This window comes from Oenanthe melanoleuca, chromosome 1A (assembly GCF_029582105.1).
Source record: "Oenanthe melanoleuca isolate GR-GAL-2019-014 chromosome 1A, OMel1.0, whole genome shotgun sequence".
NCBI lineage: Eukaryota > Metazoa > Chordata > Aves > Passeriformes > Muscicapidae > Oenanthe > Oenanthe melanoleuca.
This window is the reverse complement of record NC_079334.1, coordinates 24,126,558-24,148,646: the sequence shown is the minus strand read 5'-3', so window position 1 is coordinate 24,148,646 and position 22,089 is coordinate 24,126,558. Positions and strand designations below refer to the sequence as shown.

Sequence of the window (22,089 nt, the reverse complement as noted above, 5' to 3'; positions counted from 1 at the left end):
CCTATGTAGCATTGCATTTTTGCTCCTCCAATTGTCACATTACCTAACAATGGCACAAGAAAAACAATATGGAGACGAAGTATACATTCGATAATGGACAAAGGAGTTAAATACTTCAGTGATTTACTTAGGGTGCTGGCAGCTTTCCAACCATTGGCAGTTTTTTAATGAAGATGGGATGTTTAACAAAACAACAATGATTAATGTGACAGAATTCTTTGTCCTGTGATCATCTGGAAAGCAGAGTGGTCTGGAAATTAGTCTACTGCAATAGACACTACTGTCAGATGGTACCAGCCTGCAATGTTTTTGCTACAACCACTCCCAAAATTATAGTTCATAGCTATACTCCTTGCATTTTATATTGTTTTACTTCATTTAAAGGCTTGGATTTCTCAACTGAGGAAGCCCCTGTTTCTAGCCCAAACAATAACTTAGGACCTTTCTGCTATGGGGTTTCTGTCTTGGATTGCTCCCTGCAAACAGCCTCTCCCGGCTGTTTTTGTCTGCTTTGGAGAAATGCCTGAAGTGAGTGAACTTGGTGCCTGTGTCCTGTGAGTGGGGTTCAGCACCAGCACCCGCCTCAGTGCAGGGGGGACAAATCTAGGAAAGCATGGGCAGGACTGAGGCTACATGTTCCAACTGAAGGATTCTGAACAAAGGGATTTTAGCAAGATCCACCTGTTTCGGCCTCCAGTAACATGTCCTGAAAATGTGGGATAATAATAAGAAGAGGCAATAAACCTCAAGGATACAATGAAATTCTTAACTGAGCTTCCACCTCCATGTCTGTTGGGCAGCAATGTTGGGAGAAGTTACCCAACACTGGGGTGGTCATGGATTTATGTGGCCACAAAGCCTCAAGGAGCTCACAGCTGAGTCCAATTGTGTGGAAGGCTGGTACCTCGTTTCCCCTGTCCTAGATCGTCCTGTACTGCTCCAGGGTTTGACATGTAGGCAAGATTCAGAGGTGAGGGAGTGGTTTGCTGTACAGTTATAAAAGACTGCAGCTGCTTAATCTGACCTAAATACCTTCCAGATTATGCAGCCTGATGCTTTGTTTGAAAACCTAGAAGGCTGCTGTCTGCTGGGTCTTCCTCCCTCAAGTGAACCATGGGCAAGGACTGGCAATGAGTGAGAGCTCTTGTTCTGCGGCGGCCGTGGGGGAAAGCAGAGGGTGATGCAGACTGGCATGAAGGCTCATCGGCCGCGGTGCGCGGCTGGCTCTGGCTCCCCTCGCTCCTCGCACCCTGCGGGACGCGCAGCCGCTCCGTGCCGGGGCTGGCAGCCCGCAAGCCGCGGCACCCAGCTCCCCGCAGCCGCGCTCTGGGCAGCCCCTGTACCTTCGCTTTCCTGGAAAGCAGTTTCCCGTCGTTACTCAGAAGAGCCCTGCTCTGCTAGAGGAAGGAGGGGCCTTGCCACCGCTTCATGTAAAGGGCCCATGACTTGTGCTAATTTTTCTCATAAGAGTGGAACTAAAACAGCCTCTGCTCGCTCTAAACCACTGAAGGTGTTCGTTTGGTTTTGTTTGTTTGATTTTGGTTTGTTTTGTTTTTTTCCTGAGGGGAGCAGAGGAACAGGGCTGGAGGGTTTTTATGTGTTGGTTTAGTCCTCCTGGCTTTCTCTTTCTATAGTGTTGGGGTTTTTTTCCTTCTAAATGCTTTGCTGTTAGCACCTCCTAGAAGGAGACTTTTTGCAAGTTAAGAGAGAGACCATCTCAAAATGGGAGGAAAGGTCATAAGGGAAAAACTACCGAAGACTGAATGCAGTCTAACTTGTACATTTTGTATTATTTGCAGGTTGGACTTGCAGCACATCAGGAGATGGTGGCAGTCATTTCCTACTCACGCCACAAGCATCCTTCCATCCTCCCTTCTGTACAAAATCTCATGCACTGCCTGCACCACATCTCAACCCAGGCTACCCAAGCCTTCCCCTTGCTCTCCTCTCTCCTTTTCCTTCCCATTTCCAACCATCTGGCAGAAACCCCCCAGCTTATATCTGGGCCACTTCGTCAGCTACACTGTCAGGGTAGTTTCATATCCTACTAATATTTCATCCAGAAAGTCAGTGTCCACACCAGTGGGCAGCAGCATGCTTGGGTCTGGCTGGGGGCCCAGTAGGGCACTGGGATCCTGAGTATTTGGTCATCTGTGATTTGGAGTTGGTGCTCCAGCTCCAGCTGAGCTTCCATATACAGGTCTGCTAAGCTGAAGGGCAAGTCAGTACTGGGAGGTCTAATGTGTACACCCATCTTCCCTCCTCTCTGCCCTCCATGTTGTTCTCTTTTTTTTTTTGGTATCTTTTTTTTCCTTTCTTCTGCAGATTTTCAGTGCTTCATTATCTCCAGTTCTTTTCCCTTATCATATTATCTTTTCCCTTCATCTGAGGCAATGTTTGCCTTTTGCTTTCCCAGAAAACTATCTTCATTCAGTAGTTTGCAATGACCTGCCCCAAAATACTGTTCTTTTTCCCACACCTCCCAAACTGATAGGAGTAAATAGGCAGATTGTGGCTCCTTCTACCTTATGCAAGCTGTAAAGGAATCTGCACGCTGAGAAGGAGTGAAGCTGTTAGGGTGTTACTGGCTCTTGGGCTGCTGGATATCAACACCTTACCAAAGACTTGGAGATTGCTGAAGAACAAGCAGAGAAGCACCACAAAGTAGAACTGTGATCCAAAGGTAGAATGAACTCAGACCTATTGCTCTCAGCAGTAGGACTTCAGACAAAACTCTCTGGAAATGGTTCATTCTGTCAGCAGCTCTATCAATTAATGCTTTCTTGTTTAATGTGGTTTAAAGTTTTGGTATGGAGGATAGTGAGCATATAGGTATCCATAGGCAGGCGAAAAATGAGGGGTAGGATAAAACTCGTAAATCCTAAGAACAAATCCTGGCACCGTCTTGGTAGCTATTCCTTGTCAGGCTGTCATCAGCATCCTTGGCATCTCAGAAACTGTCTTTAGGATGGATTCGGCTTTCTCCAGAGAGGCAGCAGTGGGTGGTGTTCAAATCAGCCTGTCTGTATTCTCACTGTCATTACACAAAGCCTTTCAGATGGGTATCCTTGCACTGAAAGCAGTTGGGGGAAGAAACCTTCAATCCAGTGATGATAGCATGGGAAGTCTCTTGGTTCTAGGGAATTTGCATGTATTCTTTTTTCCTCAAGAAAACTCACCTAAAGACAGGATTTGTTTTTCACATTAAACACATCCAGACTTGGTTTCAGGCTCACAGCAAAGAAATTCAGCAGTAGGCTAAGCCTGTGCTTGTCCATGATGTGGTTGGTTGCCTTCTCCTCCTTCATGCCACAGGACACAAGCTATTTCAGCATCCTTGTGTTTTTCACGTATAATGAAGCCACCTCTGAGATACTTTGATCCTGAACACATTTTGAACCCCGTGGGTCAAATCTGAGCTTTGGAAAACTGTGGTCAATGGTGCCATTGTGACAAAGCTCAGTGGCTTTTATGGCTGAAGATGATTGCTGCAATACGCTTCAGCTGTAACTGCTGCCAGGTCACAGTTTCAAGTGGATGAGAGAAATATGAGCAAGACCCACAGTCAATCTCTGAGCAGTGAGGCTGGATGTTAACTTTTCACAGGGAAAGATGAAAAAGAAGAAGAAGAAAAGGTAGAATTAGACCAGGCCATTTAACATTAAGCCAAGGTGGCTGGAAGAGTCTGTGAAGTCACCAATAAATGTTATAAATATCCACAGAGGGAAACAGACTCCCTACTAGGCAACTGTAAAGCAAGCCACAGGATATTTTTGAAGCTGTCATCCAAAAATACAAAGAAAAGTGTGACAAGCCTACTTAAAAACCAAAAATGGAACAGATGAGCACTTCATCCCCGCTGTGATTTAGAACTCCAGCGGCAGGTTCTCCCACTGAAGCCTCTCTGAAAAGAATGAAGTGCTTTGCCCAGATTCTTATGGAAGTTCAGAAATTCTTCTGTGGTCAGCAACATCTTCATGCTTGGTTGAAAGGAAAAACAAGAACTAATGTCTCAACACTCAGTGGAACTTCTGGCAAGGCTAAGGATCAGATTCAGTGGTGTGTTTCTGACTGGTTTATGCTCCCTAGCAATGCCAAGCAGCTGTAAGGCTTTTAGTCTGCTGTTCAAGATGGAATTACAGCTGCTTTGCATCACTAGACTGGTATAGAGCAGCCAGAGCACATCTGCATTTGGGGTTTATATAGAGCTTTTTCAATAGGACAATTCACCTGGCATACACACACCAGGGAATGTGCGCAGCATCTAGAGAAAGTATGTCGGAGAGTGAGAGCTCTGCTGACCTGATCAAATCATAGCTTCCCTACAGGCTAGGCCTTTAAGCTGTGAGGTTTGTACTGAAGTCCAAAATTTATCTTCTATTACATCTGTTCTCTCTGAGCAGCAATATGCTTACAGTATGCACCATGCAGTGCACTATTTATATTTAATAGGATAACCTTTTTCTGCATTTATAATTTTTTATATTATTTCCAGTATTTTAATTAGACCCACCAAGGCAACGGCGTGCGTTTTGGGGCACACTCTTGAAGTGGTACACACACGGTGGTTCCAGGGTGCCCGGTGTACTTCTGAGAGCTCCTGCAGTGGCCGAGAGGAGCTGGGAGAGCTCCCAGGTAGGGAGGGAGCAGGCTCTCTGTTTTCCGCTGGTGTAAAGAGCCCTCTGCGCTGGACATTGCCCCCTCCCCGGTGCTTGCGAGCCGCGGTGCCCCAGCCCCGCGCCCAGGGCAGCTGATGGAGGCCGGGAGGAGGGGCAGAACCGCGGACCGGCCGCCGCCTCCCCAGGGCGACACGTGGCTCCGGCGGGTCCCGGGGCTGGCGGATGCTGCGGTGCCGTCCCGGTGGGGTTCCTCTGCCAATCTGCGGCGGAGGGGCTTGCACAGCATCTTTTTCTTTCCTTTCCTTTTCCCCCTCTTTTCCTCTCTCTCTCCCCGCTATCCGTCCAAGTTTTCTTTTTAAAAAACCCAAACTTCTTTCTTCTTTACTTTTTTTTTTTTTTTTTTTTTTTTTTTTTTTTTTTTTTTTTTTTTTTTTCCCCTTGCAAGAGCCACGCCGTGGAAAGACGGGGTGGTGGAGGAGAGCGAAACCCCTCCCCTTCCCCTCCTCCGTGGCTCCTTCCTCGGAAAAGAAACATTTTGGGGGGTTTCCTCCCCTCCTACCCCTCCCCTCCCTTCTGTGCCGCTCCGCTGCCCGGAGCCGAAGCCGCGGCCGAGGAGGGCCCGGCGGGGCAGCCGCGCCGCCCCCGGTAAGCCGCGCACCGGCCCCTTTGTGAGCGCAGGGGCCGAGGGGGGATGCGGAGCGCGGCGGCGGCGGGGAGCGGCGGGGGCCGGGCCGGGCACTGAGCGCTCGCCCGCACCGCAGGCAGCGCCGCCCGCCCGTGGCCCCGGAGGCGCCGAGAGTAAGTTGTGCTGCGCTAACTGGAAACGGCCTTTTTGGGGGGCGGGCTGCGAGGAGTCTGTCTGTCTGTCCGTCTGTCTGTCTGCTCTGATCCCCTCTTGGCTTGCGAGGGGGTGCAGCCCCCGCTGATTTGGCTCCTTGGGGGCTTGGGGAGCTTTTCCCGAGGAGTCGGGGGAGATTTGGGATGCTGGCATCTCACCGCCAGGCTTGAAGGGAGCCATGTGCTGTCCTGGGCTGGTGGCGAGGTGCTGGGAGTAGCCTGGGAGGCTCCATGGGGACTGTCCTGGTGTCAAGGTGTTTAGGACAGGATGATGCTTCTTTTAAAGTGAAACCTGTAAATTATGTAATGTCTTAGGTGGGTCTGTAGGGAAGCAGCACAGGTCCTGGTAACTTGGTGTTCAGAGTGTTTGCACTTAGTCTTAGCTGGAAAAGGGAGGTGTCTGCCAGAAGTGAAGGCGTTACAGGGAAGCTGGGTGACTGTGACTCGGGGGTGTGCATGCCTGTTTGGGGTTGCCTTGAAAGGCGGAGAAACTCCATCCTCCAGACCTGGCACAGTCAGAACGCAGCCTCACACCTGCCGTTTCTCAGAAGATCAGTGCTGCGCGCCCATGAGAAGCCTCATCGCAAAGGTTATCGCTAAATCCTCCTTCTTTATGCAATCTGAGTCATGGTGCTCACAGCCATGCAGAATCTGCTACTCACTTTTTCCCACAAACACACGCGCTGTTACTGAGAATTTTGGAATGGTTACCGCGTAAAACCTCAGCTCGTGCTACTCTTAGGTTTCTTTTTTTTCCTTTTTAAAAAGTTCAGTTTAAGTGTGTATTAATTCTTGCTTAGTAGAAGCTTGGAAACAGGATCTGGATAAGTCCCAGAGATAGCTGAGAGGAACTGAAGAATGTTAAGTTAATGTCCCTGACTTTTTTCTTCTGCATGGTGAAGAAGGGGGATGTGGCTTGACCATTGTTCTGGAAATTTGAGGGTAAAGAGTATTGTTAGCAAGCTGCTATTTAGGACTATGTGGTCCAGACAGTGCTATTTACTAGTTCTAGTCCTTGCAGCTCTCGGAATTTAAATGAAAAACCCAGTCACATGTTGACCATACTCTGTGAATGGGGTGGAATCAGAAATAACTAACTTCCTGATGTTTCATTCTCTATTGACTATGTCCTTAAGAAGGTATGCAAGCATATCTTCTTTCTCTGAACAATTGCAACTGCAATTCAGATGCTGTGTGAATGTCAAATGGCCCATTCAGTCACAGCAGGGCAATGGTCATGTGCTTTAAAATCATGCACATGCACAGAAGTTTGTGAGACTGAGGCTGTATTATCACATTATGTTGCTCTTGGTTGAATCAAGTTAGGACGAAATGTGGCCAGTCGCTGCAGATGAAGCCAAGCTTTGTTTCTGTGTTCATGAATGATTCTGCTGGGTATGTGATTTAAAACATAGATATTGAAGTGTGGATTCTTGTTCCCTCCAGAGGGGAAGTTGCTTGGGCACAAACCCGCAGGATTACTGGGATGCCAGCCTCCCACACAGGTTCCCATCTTTTCCTGAGTTAAACTGGGATCTGGGCCTTGGTTATTTCTGTGCTCCTTGTTAATGTTCTGTATGTTGTAAGTCCTTTAATAGCCTGGCTTGGTTATCACTTACTGAAATGTACTGGGGTTAAGTGGCAGCACAGGGGTCTTCTGTAAGATTGTGTTGGAAGGCACAGGTAAACTGTGTTAGGGTACCCAATAATGGGCATAGAGGAGCACTGAGGAGAGGCTGAGCTTCTTCAGATCTTCCCAGGTATGTGTCTCTGTCCCTACTGTGCCTGCTCAGAAAGGGCCAAATTCAGTTTCCAGATGACAACTCCAAACTTGCAGCCAGTGCCTCTTACCCTCCTCGGTCCAGCTGGGATTTCTGTGAAGTTGGTGGTCGGTTTGCGCAAGGATAGAGCTGGGGTTGGGTGGTGTAAATTCTTAATTGCTGTCACTAATACTGCGGTTGCATTGCTGAGAAACAAAGGAGAAAATGTGCCTTTAGAGCTGTGTTTTTTCCCTTGTTTCTCTTTTTCTCTGTCCCCACTGGGAATGTTTTGCTCTTTTCTCCTAGTCTTTCCCTGCAGCTCCTTGCCACCCCTCTCTCTCCTTGCCACCCACAAGCTTCTCTGTCCTTGATTTCTCCAGCCTTGGTTTGGTCAACAATAAAGAGATAGTGCCAATACTTAAATATGACATCATTTGGGTCGGGTTGATACTGTGGTTAGATTAATAAAAGCTGTGGGGAGGTGGTGTGTTCCTGAGCTGTTATTCCAGGCCACTGCAGACCTCAGCTAGTGGTGCTTGCCAAAAGCTCACAAGATGGGAGAGGAAGGCACGTGCATCTCTGTAACTTAAAATGTGGATGGTGCGAGAGCTGAGTGAGCCGTACAGGGACAATATCTTTCAGAGAGTAAAGCTGTTAAGCGTGTATGTCATTAGGAGGCATATTTATTTAAAATAATGCAACTAAATGCTACATTAATTAGATCCTTGATTACAAGTGAGTAGAGGCAGCAGGCAGGTATGATAGCAACTTAACCCCTTTTATCCTGTCAGTCCACTTCATTACACCCTGCTCTTCTGGTTTGCATTTGTGCATATCCTGCATCCTTTTGCCTCAGTAAGGTACTTATTAGCTCACCATTTTGCTGAAATCAGTCTCAGTCTTTTTTAAAAATAAAGGTGCAATGCTGTTTGATGTAGCAGGATTTGGTGTGAGCGATCAAAATGACGAGTAGAATTCTTCCCCTTGCCCCTCACCAAGTGCAAGGTTTCAAATTAAGATTTAGAAGTGAAAGGTGTAGAAAATCCTACTTTTTAGACTTATGGAAATCAATGCTTCTGTTCAATAGGTATTTAATAGTGTAAAATTGTAAATTCAGTTTTAGTAGAATAGTTAAATGCTGGTTTGTATTGTCTTTGGAGACGTCAGAGCTGCCCCTTATTTTCATCCTCTTCAGTGGAGAAATGAAAAGGCCTGTGTGCACTTCACAGGAAATGAGTGTCTGATACAGGCTTGCAGGCTGCACATTTCCAAGAACCGCTCTCAAGGTATTTTGATAATGCACATTCTCTCTGCCTTCTCCCTTCCTGCTTCTCCTGCACTTTGTGTGCTTCTGCTTGTTCACAAGCACATGCAAAGTTGAGGGGAAGAATCAAAGGGTGCCACTATTAAGTTTGCAGATGGGCTCCTTCAGCTTTATACTGGAGCAGTGGCTGGCAAAATTGGGTTAAGCTGGCAGCATTCAGTTGCCTTTTTTGCAGAGGGTTTTTGTCCTTCCCCTTACTCCCTGCTAATGCTGAAGAAAAATTTTGACTTCAGATTGTGACTTGTGCAACAAGGGAATTTTTTGTGTATGTGATTCTGCAGTTCAGAAACAGTTTGGATCTACTGTCATACTTCCTCAGTAGCAAAGTTTATTTGAAAACTTAGGCTAAAGCTAAGAAAATGACTGTGGCTGTTAGCAGTTAGAAAATGCCAGAGATCTTTAGTCTGAACTGTGTAGCTGGGCTTCTGCACATCCTGCTGAAGGTGCCTTGCTGAAGCTAAGGGGGTTCAGCATAAGTTTGCACACTAGTTGTGATGAGCACAATTTGATTGTGCAGGAATTGTTCGATTATGCTTTTTAACAGACCAGCAGTGTTGTTCTTTATCCATATTTTAGTTCTTCCTTGTTTTCTGGTGTGATTTTGTGGTGTGGAAGGAGGGAAGTCGGAGCTGGCAAAACATTTACTGCTTTAGCAGTAAACACTGAAATCTGCCATTTGCGTAGGGTGCACGCTGATATTCAAGTCAGCATATCCAAAGAAGAGGTGTGCTGCTCTTTTTAGGCTTTAAAGAATGAGGAAAACATGGACAGAGCTATTTTAACTCTGCAGCAGGTCCATAGTTAATTCCTCGTATTGACTTCATATACCCTTGTTTACTACTTCAGTTTTGCACAAAGGGCATTTATGCTTTGTGCTGGGCTCCCCTTACTATTATGCCAGCTTTGAATGGTTAAGAGGTGTCTTAAAAAGGTGTTGCTAACAAACCCAGCTCTTTGCTGCTGGATTCCTCTGCCTAAGGTCTACTAAAGCATGGCATGGTGGGTACAGCACAGAAACAAAGCAAAGACATTTGTGAGAGAAGAGAAATGAGACTCCTCAGATCACTTCTCTCACTTTCCCCACCCAGTCTACATGGTTAGAGTTTTTTTCCTTTTATGAGTTTTAAAATTAGTTACTTTTCAGTCTTGGTCACCTTTGAACTTCCTCTCATCTGGTTTTCTGAAAGAATACAAAAAGAATGTCCTGATTGTACTGTATCTTTCTTAGGCATCCTCTTGTATATATATCTGCTCTCTAAACTGAGCAGGAAATTTCTCCAGTCTCTCTCTGTACAGTTACATGTTGCTTCTTATTACCCATCTTTAGGCTTAGCCTCTTTGTTTCAGCTCTGTGTGCTTTTATTTCAGGTGACTAGAACTGACTACATTCTCTCAGGTGGTGGTGACAATTACTGTTATGTTCCCACCCATCCATTTTGCACTTTCCCACTCCTGCTTGCTTCTTGGTTTTTAAATGACTGCTTTTGCATTCGGAGCTGGAGCTTTCTTTAATGAGCCCTCATCACTGTTACTCGGCTCATTGGTCAGCTGCGCCACTTAATTTATTGCTCTTGAAAATACAGACCCAGCTGGTTTTCCTACAAGCCTGTGTGCATTTGCATGTGTCAGGACACAGTCTTGCCTGACCTTCTGCTTTCCTGCTGATGAATTTTGAATGACCTCTGACTTCTCTGTCCTGCAGAGAGTGAAGTGATTTTGTCACTATTTACCCTGGGAAGGCAATGGAGAGGGCTCACTATATTTTGAGTTGGCTGCCTAGATTTAAGCAACATGAGTCTGTGAGCTGCCTGCTGGGGGGCAAGGTTAGGCCTCAGGGGTTTGAGGTGTTGTGGGTAATGACAGCTTGAAGACAGGGAGAGACAATTCTAGGAAAAGACCTGGGTCAGCATTTAACAGTCAAGGGGGCAGGGCTTGTGTAAGAGATGGGGGAGCCTTTGGGCTGCTTGTACCCAGCAGCCTGTTGAGGAGTGAGGTGGGATGCTCTGCAAAGTGGGCTGAGTCGAACAAGGAGGAAGATGCAGTGGATGGGAGGGTGGCAGAAGGTGACCTGATGTGCAGGGGATGAAATGAAATGCCTTGGTTTCCTCCACTCCTCTTCCACCTCACATTCACCCTGTGTTTTTGTGTCTTCTGCCCATCTGCTGTCCAGGTCCTGGTGTGCTGCTGGCTCTTTAGCTCATGTACCATGTCTAACTTCTTGACTTGCTTTTGGGAAGCACAAAATGTTTTGTCATCTGTTGCTTCTTCAGGTGCCATCTGCCTGGTGGGGAGCTCTGCCTGGAGGTTGGCTTTCTCCCACACCAGATATCCTTGTGCTGTTCCTGCTTTAGCAGGCACGTGTCAAAAACGTTCCTTCCAATACTTGCAGCCCTCTGGCAGTTGCTAGTGCAGCTGATTTGGTTGAGAGAACACCTCTCTTTGTATCTCAACCATCCATTTCCAATTCAAAATCTCTGGGTATAGTCCACTATGCCCAACTGGCTTTCTGCTTTAATGTTGCTTTCCCCCATCCGTTTCTTCTGATAGAGCAGCCTCTTTTTTCCTTTCAGGTTAATCAGCATTAAACACTGGGAAATCTACTCAACATCCCCTGCAAGGAAAAAATAATACCTGCTTGTTTGTGTAACTTTTCTGCAGTGTCCCTGTCCCCACTAGTTGGTATCCCACTCAACTAAATGATTCCCCCTGAGGTTTTCTGGTTTTGATAAACTGAAAATGCCATATGTTTTCTGGGTTTTGTTTCGTTTATCTTGGCCACCTACTGCCTCAGTTTGACATATAAATTTGTTCCCTACTGTTAATAATTTCTATTTCTTTGTATTGGCTCCTCCAGGATTATTTTTTCATCTTCTGAAGGATTATTGAGGTCCTAGAGAGATTTGAATAGGGACTGTGGTTTTCTAGTGTGTATGTTTGATGTCTCTGATCGACAGCAGAAGCCATTGCAAGCTGTGACCTGTGTTGTCCCCCAAGCCTTTCCTCTTAGCCAGGCAGCATCTCTGTGCCACCATTTGTGGGAGGTCTGCATGCTCTGTCACTTAAGAGTTCCTAAATAACCTTTCATAGCTTAATTTTATTTTTTTTTAAATTTGTTTTACTTTTGACTCTCAGGACTAGCTTCTTTATTTTGTGTGTTGGAAATCCCCCACTATAAAATTTAATGTTGTGGTGTGTCTGTGCTCTCTGACCCTTGCCCTTTCCTCTGAAGGCACAGTAACTGGTGCTGCATAATGGCCTCTCACATCTTTTGAAGCTGGTCCTTCTGAAGAGTCAAGGCAGGGTGTTTCTCTTGTCCCCCTGTGCTCGTGTTGGTTAATCATCTGGGACTCCTCTTGCAGCACAGTTCTGGTAAGGATACTTGCAGTTTTGGCTGCAGACTCTGCTCATTTCTCAGAGTTAGCTGCATCTTTGAATTCCTTTCCGGCTCAATGTGATGATTTTGATAAAAAGCCATGGTTGTCACAGGGACCACTGATGGCTTTTGTGTCTCAGGATTTACTCATTTCCTCAAACAGGGCTCTGGAACAAAGTCAATTTAGTAGGGAAAGGCAGAGGAAATGTACCTGTGCGGGTGGTCTAGGGGTGGGGGGAGCTGGTAATGCCGAGGAGCTGTGATGGGTTGGAGTCAGCCCTGGGCATCACTACCCCCTTCCCACTGATCCTTCTCTCAGCAGGGAGAGGGGTCAGAGCATTTCAAGCAGGGAGACATGAGGTACTGCTGTTATCTTGGCTTCTTTCTTCTTCCTCCTTGTGTTCTCTCCTCGTTTCCTTGTTTCTGCCCCCAAACTGGGGAAAGCTCCAACCACCTTTCCAGGGGCTGCTTCCTGAGCTGGTGTGTGGGGAGGGAGAGCAAGGAAGCAGCACAGGCTCTGTGTTCCCTGGCCAAGCGCAGGGCTGAGGTTTTGTGTACTGACATTCACAGGAATGGCTGCTCGCTGTGAAACTGCAAAGGTCAGGAGCAACAACGCGACTGGGCTTCCCTCACTTACCAAAAATGCTGTTGGCCAGAGGCAAGCAACAACTCTCTTTGCTTAAACCATAGCAGGATAGGCTCTGCTGCAGCTTTGGAACTCCTCCTGATTTGCCTTTTTTTTTTTTTTTCTCCTTTTTTCTTCTTTTTTTTTTTTTTTTTTTTTTTTTTTTCTTCTTCTTGTTTCCCCAGTAGTTACAGGAGAAGGCAGAAATAATTCACTCTCCAGTAGAAGATGTCATTGGCAGAAGTCAGAAGGTAGTTTTGGTAGTTTTACTTGCTGTGGAATAAGCTATTGTTCCTTGTGACTACTGCAGAGCAGCCTCTGAGTTCAGGGAAGTGATGAGGCTTCTCTGTTGTTCTGAAATGGTGGGATTGCAGTTTCACAGTGGGCTATTTTGATGAGGAATAAGCTCTTTTATTTGAAAGTATTTCTGAAAGTGTGTAGTATTTCCAAGGTTTAAAGAGGGGACCCTAAAAATGGATGTCTTTCTTCCAGCTCCTTCAGTTAGCCCAGTAAAGGCAATGAGTTTTTCCTTTAAACTGCCACTTTGTTAGGTTTTACTTAACGCCGTCATGGAGAAACCAAAGTGCTTGCAGCCTTCCCTGCCTTTAAGAGTATTTGACACACATCAGACTGTCTTGTTGGTTTTCTTGGAGTAAAAACCTTTTAGCCGTGATTAGCAAACTGCCATATTAATTCAGAAAACACGTGCCATAGAAAAATATGTTAAGAAGTACCAAATATTAATATCAGATCCATGCAAAGTTATTTGTGGCTTTTGAAGTATGTTCTCCAGACCCAAAATGTTGGGAGGTGTTTGATAAGATAAATCTTCTTGCAAGGTGTCCAGCTGCTGATTCCCAGAGCCTGCATGCAGGATCTTCCTGCACTGTGTCTCTACTGTGCAAAGTAGGAACTGCCACAGGGTGTGTGCTGCCCCAGCTTACTTTATTAAATATTGCATCCTTGGATGCTGGTTGTGTAGGGAAATGCAGTTTTGGTTTGGGATATGTATGTGTGGTGTGGTTAGTATTTTTCCCCACATATTCTCTCATGTGTCAGACATAATGGCAGTCTCATATCAAACTGCCATGGCATAAAAAATAGAGGGAATTGCAATGTCTCCTAGGTCTGCTTTGTGCTAGAGAAATTGGCTATGATTAACATTGGCCCTCTTGGCTGAACTGGGCCACATTCCTCCTCTAACCACAGCTGTTCTCTTTGGCACGTCTGTCTGTGCACCTCCTTTGCCATCCCCCTCTGTGATCCCTTTCTGGATCAGTCCTGGTCACCTTGGCTGTGGCATGGTGCTCATGGCAAGGGGCACTGGTGTGACTTGCACCATGGCAGTGCCAGTGTGACTCAAACCAGTGCTGGTGTGTGGCAGGCAGTGGCGGTCTGGGAGCCAGGCTGGCCTACCATTAAACCCAGTGCTGCATGCTTGGCTCTTACAAGGGAGGTTCCTTCCAGCCCTTTGCTCAAGCTTTCCTCTGAAACAGGCTTCCCAGCCACAAATCAGTAGGCAGTGCATTTCTGTGGGATGCAGACGTGCAAACAAGAGAAGCCTGCTCAGGCTCTGCTGCCTGGAGTAGGGATGCTGTTGCAAGGGCTTGCAGGATACCTTAGGGAGAGCTTTTCCTAATTATCCCAGCCTCCATCTAACTGCTCTGGGAACTGCAGGGGTGATATCTGGGAGATGTCAAAGGCAGATGGAGTGGTTGTGGGGAAGTGTAATAATGGGATCAACCTGCAGTTTTGCTAGTTGAAAGTCAGTGTAGCTTGTGGAGTGTGTGCCCAGTTCAGACTGGGCTGGGGAGGATGCAGAGGGGTGATGTTAGGTGGGTACAAGTGAAGCTGTGCAGAGACTGTCTCTGAAAGGCATGCAGAAAGCTGGGATTGTTTTTTCAGCTTGCTGATAGATCCACTGACAGACATGTGATTGCACACGTGGTGGTCTGCTGCTCCACCAGTTCAATGGGTTTACTTTTCCATCTGCAAGGTGAGAAAGAAAAGTCTTGAGAGCTGGGGAAGCAGAGCAGAAGAGTGTGGGCCAGAACGGATTGGGTCACAATTAGGATAACTCAGCAGTGAATGGATACCTATGTGGTGTCAAATAAGGTATTCTAAATGTTGTGTTTTGTATTCAGCACAAGTTGGGACTTTGCTGTTATGAATCCTTAGGTTTATTCCTGTTGCCATCATCTCTTAACATTTGGGTTTTATGGTTCCTGCTTCTGGAAGAGGATGGCAACGTTATGGTCTTTCTATTTGTCCTTGGGCCACCTGTGAGCTGCCTGGACCTAATCAGTTCCTGGCTTTGTAAGTAGCAATAATAGTAACAGCAATAACCTGCTGTCTCTGTTGCTATCTGAAGTGCTGTATATGTGTTTCTACAGTAACACAGATCAAAGAGATAGAGACAAACAACCTGTCCCCAGATTTGCTGTATTTTAGATCCACATAACAGCAAACTAATGGGCTTAGTCACCTGCTTGATGGACGTCTCTTTCTTTTCAAAGGATGGATTTGCTCTTATGTAAAGCTGTGCAAAAACTGGGAAATGCTGCATCAGAGCTTTTGAATTTGGACATCTTCCAGTCCTGACATCCAGAAACTCATCCCTATGGGTGGCAAACACAAAGAGGTAAGCATTTTCAAGTGTCCTGGAAGAAGAGTGTGAGGATGCATCATAGCTGAATACTTAAGGCTGATGTTGAACATACCAGATTTGTCAAGCCCCAGGGTGCAGGGTTGTCTTGGCTGACACCACACACTGAGTGCAGTCCCCTGGTTTACTAGAATTGTCTCCATATATAAAATTCACTGCCTTGCCTGGGTCGTGAGTGAGGAGGAAAGCAGAATGCCCTGTGTCAAGAGCACTTATTTTGAAAAGCTCTTGAACTTGCAGTAAATCAGAAAGTCTGGGGAAACTTATCCAGCTTTAATTAGCAGGACAGCAGCTTTTTAGGGTATGTTGCTTTGGCTGCAAGCATTGTTCTGACTTGCAGTAGGGAGGTAGTAACTTGTTTGGGCGTTGGGTTTTTTTGGGTTTTTTTGGAGGGGAGAAGAGGGAAAGCAAATTGTGGTGTGACAAGTCAGCAGAACTAATTATGTATGTGTGTTGTATTACACCCCTGGCTGGGTTTACTCCTAATCCTGGGTCTACACATCCTCCTTGGTGTGGGAGGCCATGTATGCCTAGGACCTGTTGACCCATTAAAAGTGAACCTTGAAGGTAGTATCAGGAAGCACTTCTAGGGCTAATATTACTGTAACTAATGCTGTGCTGCAGGCCAAGCACTTATCTCTTGGAAATGGGTCAATGAAGCTAAACAAATTCCCCCCATCTGAGGCTTTGACCTATATGTAGATTTCAAACCAAGTGAACAAGTAGTCAAGGTGCTATTTTTGCATTTACTTTGAATTTGAAATTATGACAGTCTCAGTTCTTAGTCAGTCAGATTTCTAGTAGCGGTGGATTTTTCTTAAAGGAGGGGTGAATGACTCAAGGTTAAAAACTGGGACAAACCAGTTTGGGGTTTTTTTTCTGTCAAATAGCATCTGCAACCTTAAGCAAATTTTATATTTGTTGTTATTTTTAAAACTAGCCTGGAAATGAAAGACAGCTGCCTGATTTGATTCTCTTTTTGTGCTTGAATTAAATTTCCAAACTTGACCCGTGAAATTGGCAAAATTTCCATTTGGACAGAGAAGTTGCTGTTCAGGAGGATTCCTTATCACTCCTTTCGAAGCTATAGCCACAGTCCTGAAGGCATCTGGTGGATGATCTTTGTTTTCTATAGAAGCTAATGGCCCTATAGCTTCCTCCCCAGCAGAGAGAAGAAGGAGAGGGACAGAGATGCTGGAACTCCTTGTGGTGCCTTCTGTGCTGAATTTTCGGTGGTGATAGATGGCCCTTGTTGCTGTAGTGGTGATCGTGTTTGTTTGCATCCTGCTCACTAAATCACCTTCACCGAAGATTTATTTTGACTTGCTGAATGGTCTGAGCTGCTTTCAACTGCTGCCTTTTTTTTTTTTTTTTTTTTTTTAATGGAAAAGAAAAAACCCAACTCGATTAACTCCTTCCTACCCCTCCCACCTTTCTCTAAGCATGGAATTTCCCTCCTACTATGAAAGTACCTAGAGGGCAGGATCAACAGCATTCAGAACAGTACCAGGGACATTAGCAGCTTGTGGACTGCAAATCACAGGGCTATAAGCTGGATCAGCTTCCCAGGCTGCTCTTGGAAAGGATGCTTATGGCTTCATATATGAAACTTGCCTGGCAGCTACTTTATTGGTATTGCTGTTAAGTATTGAGAGAGATGTTAGACTAGAAAAGATGTCTGTAGTAAGGCACATGCCTGCTCTAGCTACTGTGCCCACGTGAAGGAAAGGTGTTTGTCCTCTCCCGGGGTGCAGAGTGTGCATGGTCACCCAGCTGGCATGATCACCAAAAGGAATGTGAGGCTCTTGAATAGCTGGCAAAGGGTTTGAGACGGGAGCCTTGCACGGAGTTAAACTTAACAGAAAGCTCTCCCTGCAGAGCAAGCCAAGCACAGGTCCTTGCACATTCCCTGCTGCCTGATAGGAGCCCCTAGCCCCGATGCTCTGGCAAGTCTGTGGTAGGAGGGGACTGCTGGAGATGAAGTGTGTCCCTTCCTCTGCTGCAGGCTGTGCCAGCACTCTGTTCTGCTCCAAGCATGGCTGTGCTGTGAGTGAGTATGACTGGGTTAATGGAGTATGTCAAGGGAGCGAGGGCAGCATTTGGCGGCGAGCTACTGACTTGTCAGGCCTGGGGAAGTGGTATGTTACAGCTCAGCTTCTCACACAGAATGAGCCTCTGGCTTAGGGCTGTGGTTTTTTTGTTTGTGCCTGTACAGACACACATTTAGAATATGTATTTTTTTTATATATAATTGAAGTGACTTGGATGGCTGATGGTAACACTGGGTTCAGAAATTTGCATTTCTGAAAACAAGACTGATGATAACAGAGGGTGCAGGAGATGAGCTGGGTCATGACAGTACATTAGAGGATGGTGACTGGGAGAGGGCAGCACTGTCTGCAGGCACAGGGATATTGTCCTTCTGGAAGAAACAGAAGTTAAGAGTCTGGAAGGGCATCAGCAGTGTCTGGTACCAGTGTTAAGTGAACTCATTCCTGGTAGTTTCAGCCTTGAAGATGATGTAGGGGTCTTTTTTTGAGACCTTTGCTTTCTCCTCACATAGTGAAACAAGCATGTCTTGGGATAAGGAAGTGGTTCCTGGGATTTGGTGAGAAAGGCTCATACCTGTCTTCTGCTTTTGCTAAGTCCTGTTGTCAGTCTGTTTGTTGGAGAAAGGCCTTGGACTTTATGTGTGGAAACCTTTCTACCTTCCACTGAATGACAAAGTAAATTATACTTTCCCTGCTTTAGGAAATCTTTCCCTTTTGATTTGTGGTGTCATTTCACCTTTCCAATCTTAAGGCCACTCTAAAGAGTCTGAAACATCCAGCAGAGGGAAATCTTGAAATGCTGAGGTCTGCTGGAGGGTGTGCAGAAGTCACTGGCTGTGAATCACAGAAACCCAATGGATGCAGAGCTCTCTAAAGTGCCACCTTGTGCTGGTAGGGACCCAGCTGGAGCCCTTTCTGCACAAATATATCCTTGGTTGTCCCCGCAGCTGGGGGTTGGTGACATGCAATAGCTCCTTGGTACCCTCTTTGATACTCTTGCTGGTCTTTCTCCCTTGGGAAGTGTCTTGCCCAGGCTGAAGAAGGTATTGGGTTTGCCTCACTCTGCTTCTGTCCCACAGGCTGGATGCAAAGGAGGAAGCATGGTAAAGGCAGCATCTTCCCAGGATTCATGGGCTCTTTGAGAGATGATCAGAGGGAGGCCAGATGATCTGCACAACACACACACCGCTGTTTCTCGTCTGCAAAGGCAGCATCGCAGTGTTCTCCCCAGCCCCGCGCCGCCTGGCCTGCCCGATCGTTTCCGGATGTTTCGCAGCTGCGAGTGGGAAGTGCTGGAGCGATCCCTCAATATCCTCCAGGCCAGTGACTTCTACTGGGGCCCCTTGTCCGTGGGGGAGGCTCACGCCAAGCTGCAGCGGGAGCCCGTCGGCACCTACTTGGTGCGGGACAGCTCGCAGGGGAACTGCTTGTTCAGCCTGAGCGTGCGGATGCCCGCGGGGCCCGTCAGCCTCCGCATCTCTTTCCAGGAGGGCTATTTCCGCCTCAAGAACTGGTTTTCGGACTGCGTGGTCCGGCTGCTGGAGCTGGTGGTGGCGGGGACCCGGAACAACCCCTTGCACTTTGATGAGATGGGGGGAACTCCCCTGGTCTTCTCTGAGCCCTTGTGCCGGAGCCGCCGGGCAGTGCCCACGCTGCGGGAATTGTGCGTCCGGAGCCTCCCTGCTGGTGCCGTGACGGAGGACAGAGCGGGGCTGGGGGGCTCCTTGGGGATGTGTCTGAGGGAAGAGGGGTTCTCACCCCTGGACAGAAGGGGAGGGTCAGAGGGCAGCGTTGGCCCCAGCCCCTCTCTGTCCTGGGCTGGGAGATGATGCCATGCATATGGGAGATGAAGGGAGATGCCTCTTTTATGACTGTGCTGGTGGGATGTGCCACACCAGTGAGGCTGGACTGGCTGCCGGGAGAGGAAGGGGGAGGGTAGAGGGAGCAGAGCTTGAACCCAGTGGCTGTGACAGGAGTGTCCTCCTACATACACAGTGAGTGTGACTTTCCCCACACATGCCTGGGGTAAAGCCAGACCTGAAGAGCAGACATTTCCACTGCCAGCAAGTCCTGCTCTTTGCTTCATTTATAACTTAAAAGCTTCAGAAAAGGGTGAGTTGCCTCCTCCCAGGTCAGCCCTGTGTTCTCTTCTACCCCAAAGTTCTTGAGCCGATTTCTGCCTCAAATCTGCCATTGTGGAATGCAGCTGAGTCTAGTCCCACAGCAGTGCAGCTTGGACATTTGATGGGCATGACCCTTGTGCTGACCCACGAAGCTGTGGTGAAGCAAGAGCACATCTCACTTCTTGCAGTACAAATGTGATGCCTCTTACTTCAGAAGCCAGTGTTTGCACCAGGTGAAACCATTGCAGCCATGTACGATACATGCAGCTTCACTGGCTTTTGCATTGCTTTATTCAATTGGATTTTTGAGAGTGTAGATGGGTTATGCTGTATTTAAGGGCATGGCATTCCTGCAGAGATAACCCTGGTCTGGAGAGTTGTATCTGCCCTGGGAGGGTGTGAAGAGATGGGATCCTGCACCCTTTCTTAAGCTCATCTGATAGTGTGCTGCTGCCATCTGTCGAGCATCAGAAGATGTTTTGGTTTTGCCTCTGAAAAGGCAAGAATTTTTTTATATAAAACTTCTAAAATTTTAATAAAATTTTTATATTGATTTTTAAAAGTCAGTGAACACATGGCAATAATTTCATTCCCTTGTAATGTTGGAAGCACAGTTAGTTTAGTGCCCAGGCTTGGCAATCAAACTGAAACTGAACAAGTGAATTTCTCATAAAGAGCAAAAGCAGAGCATAAATGAATGTTCCTAGCTAGGAAGATTAAACTTAAATTCATCTTGTAGTGTAATTAATTGAAAATTTTCTAAACAGAGAATACTTCTGATAATCTCAGCCCTCATTTTTAGGAAGTTTTTTTAGTACCTTGGAATTTGTACTGAGTGTTTGAAAAAAACTGAGCAATTCAAGATCTTAGAACAGGGCACAGCATCAGTGAACTTGAACTGGTGAGTATGACTACAAATGGGAGGAACAGAGTTGGCTTAAATAGGGTCATGGTTCATTTCAGGGATAGTCAGTATGATGTCTTCAAAATAAGTGATTGAAAACAGCTACATGAAAGAAGAAATTCAGATACTCTAAAATTTGAGCCAATTCATTTTATATGCTGCTAAACATCCATAGCTGGGCAGGCAGCCTGCTTTGCTCATGCTGACTTTCCTCTTCAGACCTGTATGGAAGGAAAAAGTTGAACAGGGAAAGAGAGTATACTGAATTTGCTCTGTTGTCTTCAGCTATTTTATCTGAGGAACTAAAGTGTATGGTCAGCACAGAGGGAGATACAGGCTGTGATTCATCACAGGAGCCTAACTCAGACACTCTGAATTATTCTCTGGAGGGCTTTGTTGCTCTGCTGGTGGTGAGGTGCCTGGCTGCCTGTCTCAGGGCATTGGCTTATGAACCTAGGTAGTTAGATAAGTGCCAGGAAAGTGGTGATCTTTTCCTTGCTGCCTGCTCCTTCCAGCTGCAGGGAGACCAGATGCAGCTCAGTGGCCCTGTGGCTACTGCATCTCTCAACCCAGTGCAAAAGTGGGAACTGGGATTGTTCATTTCCACAGGGTTTGTGTGCCCTGGGGTGGCTGATGTGGGTGTAGTGTTGCTTGCTGCCAGCATCTCAGGTGGCTCTGGGCACCTCTGGGACCATTCCTGGGCTCTTGGGGAAAGCCCCTGCAGCCACACAGCTGCCCTGCCTCTCTGCCATGGAGGAGTGGGACTGGATCTGCTGGCCCAGGCTTCGTGTCCACCCCTTGATCTTTTTCTTTCTTGAGGATGTCTGCTGAGGTGCCTTGGCTGCCTTCCTGCTTTCCTTTCAGAAAGCAGGGGGGTGGAGGAGCAGTATAATTTCTTCCATGTTTAGAACCGAGCACAGGAATGCTTCTGTTTTCTGGCCACGGTTATACCTCGCTGAGGGAAGAGCTTTCTGACAGTATTGCTCTGACCTGGCTGTGAACTGTTCTCATTTGGCCTCAAATGAGCATCTTGGGTTATATAGCTGGGGGCTGCAGAAGAGCCCTATTTGCAGCCTGGATTGCTCTTTAGGAAAATCACACCATGAGAGAAGGAAATTGTTTGGATTTTAATAAAGTCTACTTTATTTTGTTTCTTTTTTTTTTTTTTTTTTTTAATTGCACAGCAAGCACTTGTCTCAGTCTTACAAGTAAGTCAATTCCATGCAGGGCTGCAGCGAATTGATTTGAGATCTGTGGATGAAAAGCAGTGAATTACTGCCAAGCATTGTGGAAGTTGAAAGCACATCATATGTGAGTATCCTCATTATTCCCAAGGAGAGGTCATTCTGCAGATCAGGATTGGTGCAAGAAAGGAAATCAATGTAGAAAGAACAGGAAAGTAAAAAGTGCATTGGCTGAGGTGAGCATTAGAGTCCTTCGTTCTCTGCTTGGATGTTGGAAGAGAAACCTTTTTCTTTCAGCTCTTGATAAAAAAGAAAGCAAAACCATAAGAATTTACTTCCATGGGGTAACACTATACTGCTGCTTTCATTAGAGTGGGAGATGTTCACTTTAATGACCCTCCCTCTGAACCGGCCCCTCTGTCACGTAGGAGTAGCTCCTGGTGGTCTGTATCCAAATGTTTCTTTTGGTGGCTCCTAAGGGGACTTAAAAAGAAATTGCAAACTTCCTCACAACCTCTTGAGCACCATTTGGGGAATAGAAGAAAATTGTTTGCATTTTTATATGTTATGTTATACATTTCTCCAGCTGACTCATTTCAGTTTGTTGAGGAAACTTACACAGGC

The 22,089-nt window shown here is 46.5% G+C and overlaps 1 protein-coding gene across 4 annotated transcripts; it reads left to right on the top strand.

Annotated features, from left to right (window-relative positions):
- Window positions 1–5,020: 5,020 nt before the first annotated feature.
- On the top strand, window positions 5,021–21,431 carry LOC130265375 (suppressor of cytokine signaling 1-like). Of its 4 annotated transcripts, none has more exons than XM_056514435.1 (3): window positions 5,022–5,264; window positions 15,055–15,179; window positions 18,334–20,831. In XM_056514435.1, the coding sequence occupies exon 3, from the start codon at window positions 18,400–18,402 to the stop codon at window positions 19,081–19,083; it is 684 nt and encodes a 227-aa protein (XP_056370410.1). In that variant the 5' UTR covers window positions 5,022–5,264; window positions 15,055–15,179; window positions 18,334–18,399; the 3' UTR covers window positions 19,084–20,831. The 4 variants fall into 4 exon arrangements, with proteins under 4 accessions (XP_056370424.1, XP_056370410.1, XP_056370432.1 ...); XM_056514457.1 differs by lacking the exon at window positions 5,022–5,264 and adding an exon at window positions 5,345–5,417 and having other exon boundaries at window positions 18,334–21,431; XM_056514443.1 differs by lacking the exon at window positions 5,022–5,264 and adding an exon at window positions 11,787–11,909.
- The last annotated feature ends 658 nt before the right edge of the window (window positions 21,432–22,089 follow it).

Coding starts and splice junctions, on each gene's coding strand:
- LOC130265375 (XM_056514457.1), top strand. CDS start 18,400: ATGATCAGAGGGAGGCCAGATGATCTGCACAACACACACACCGCTGTT.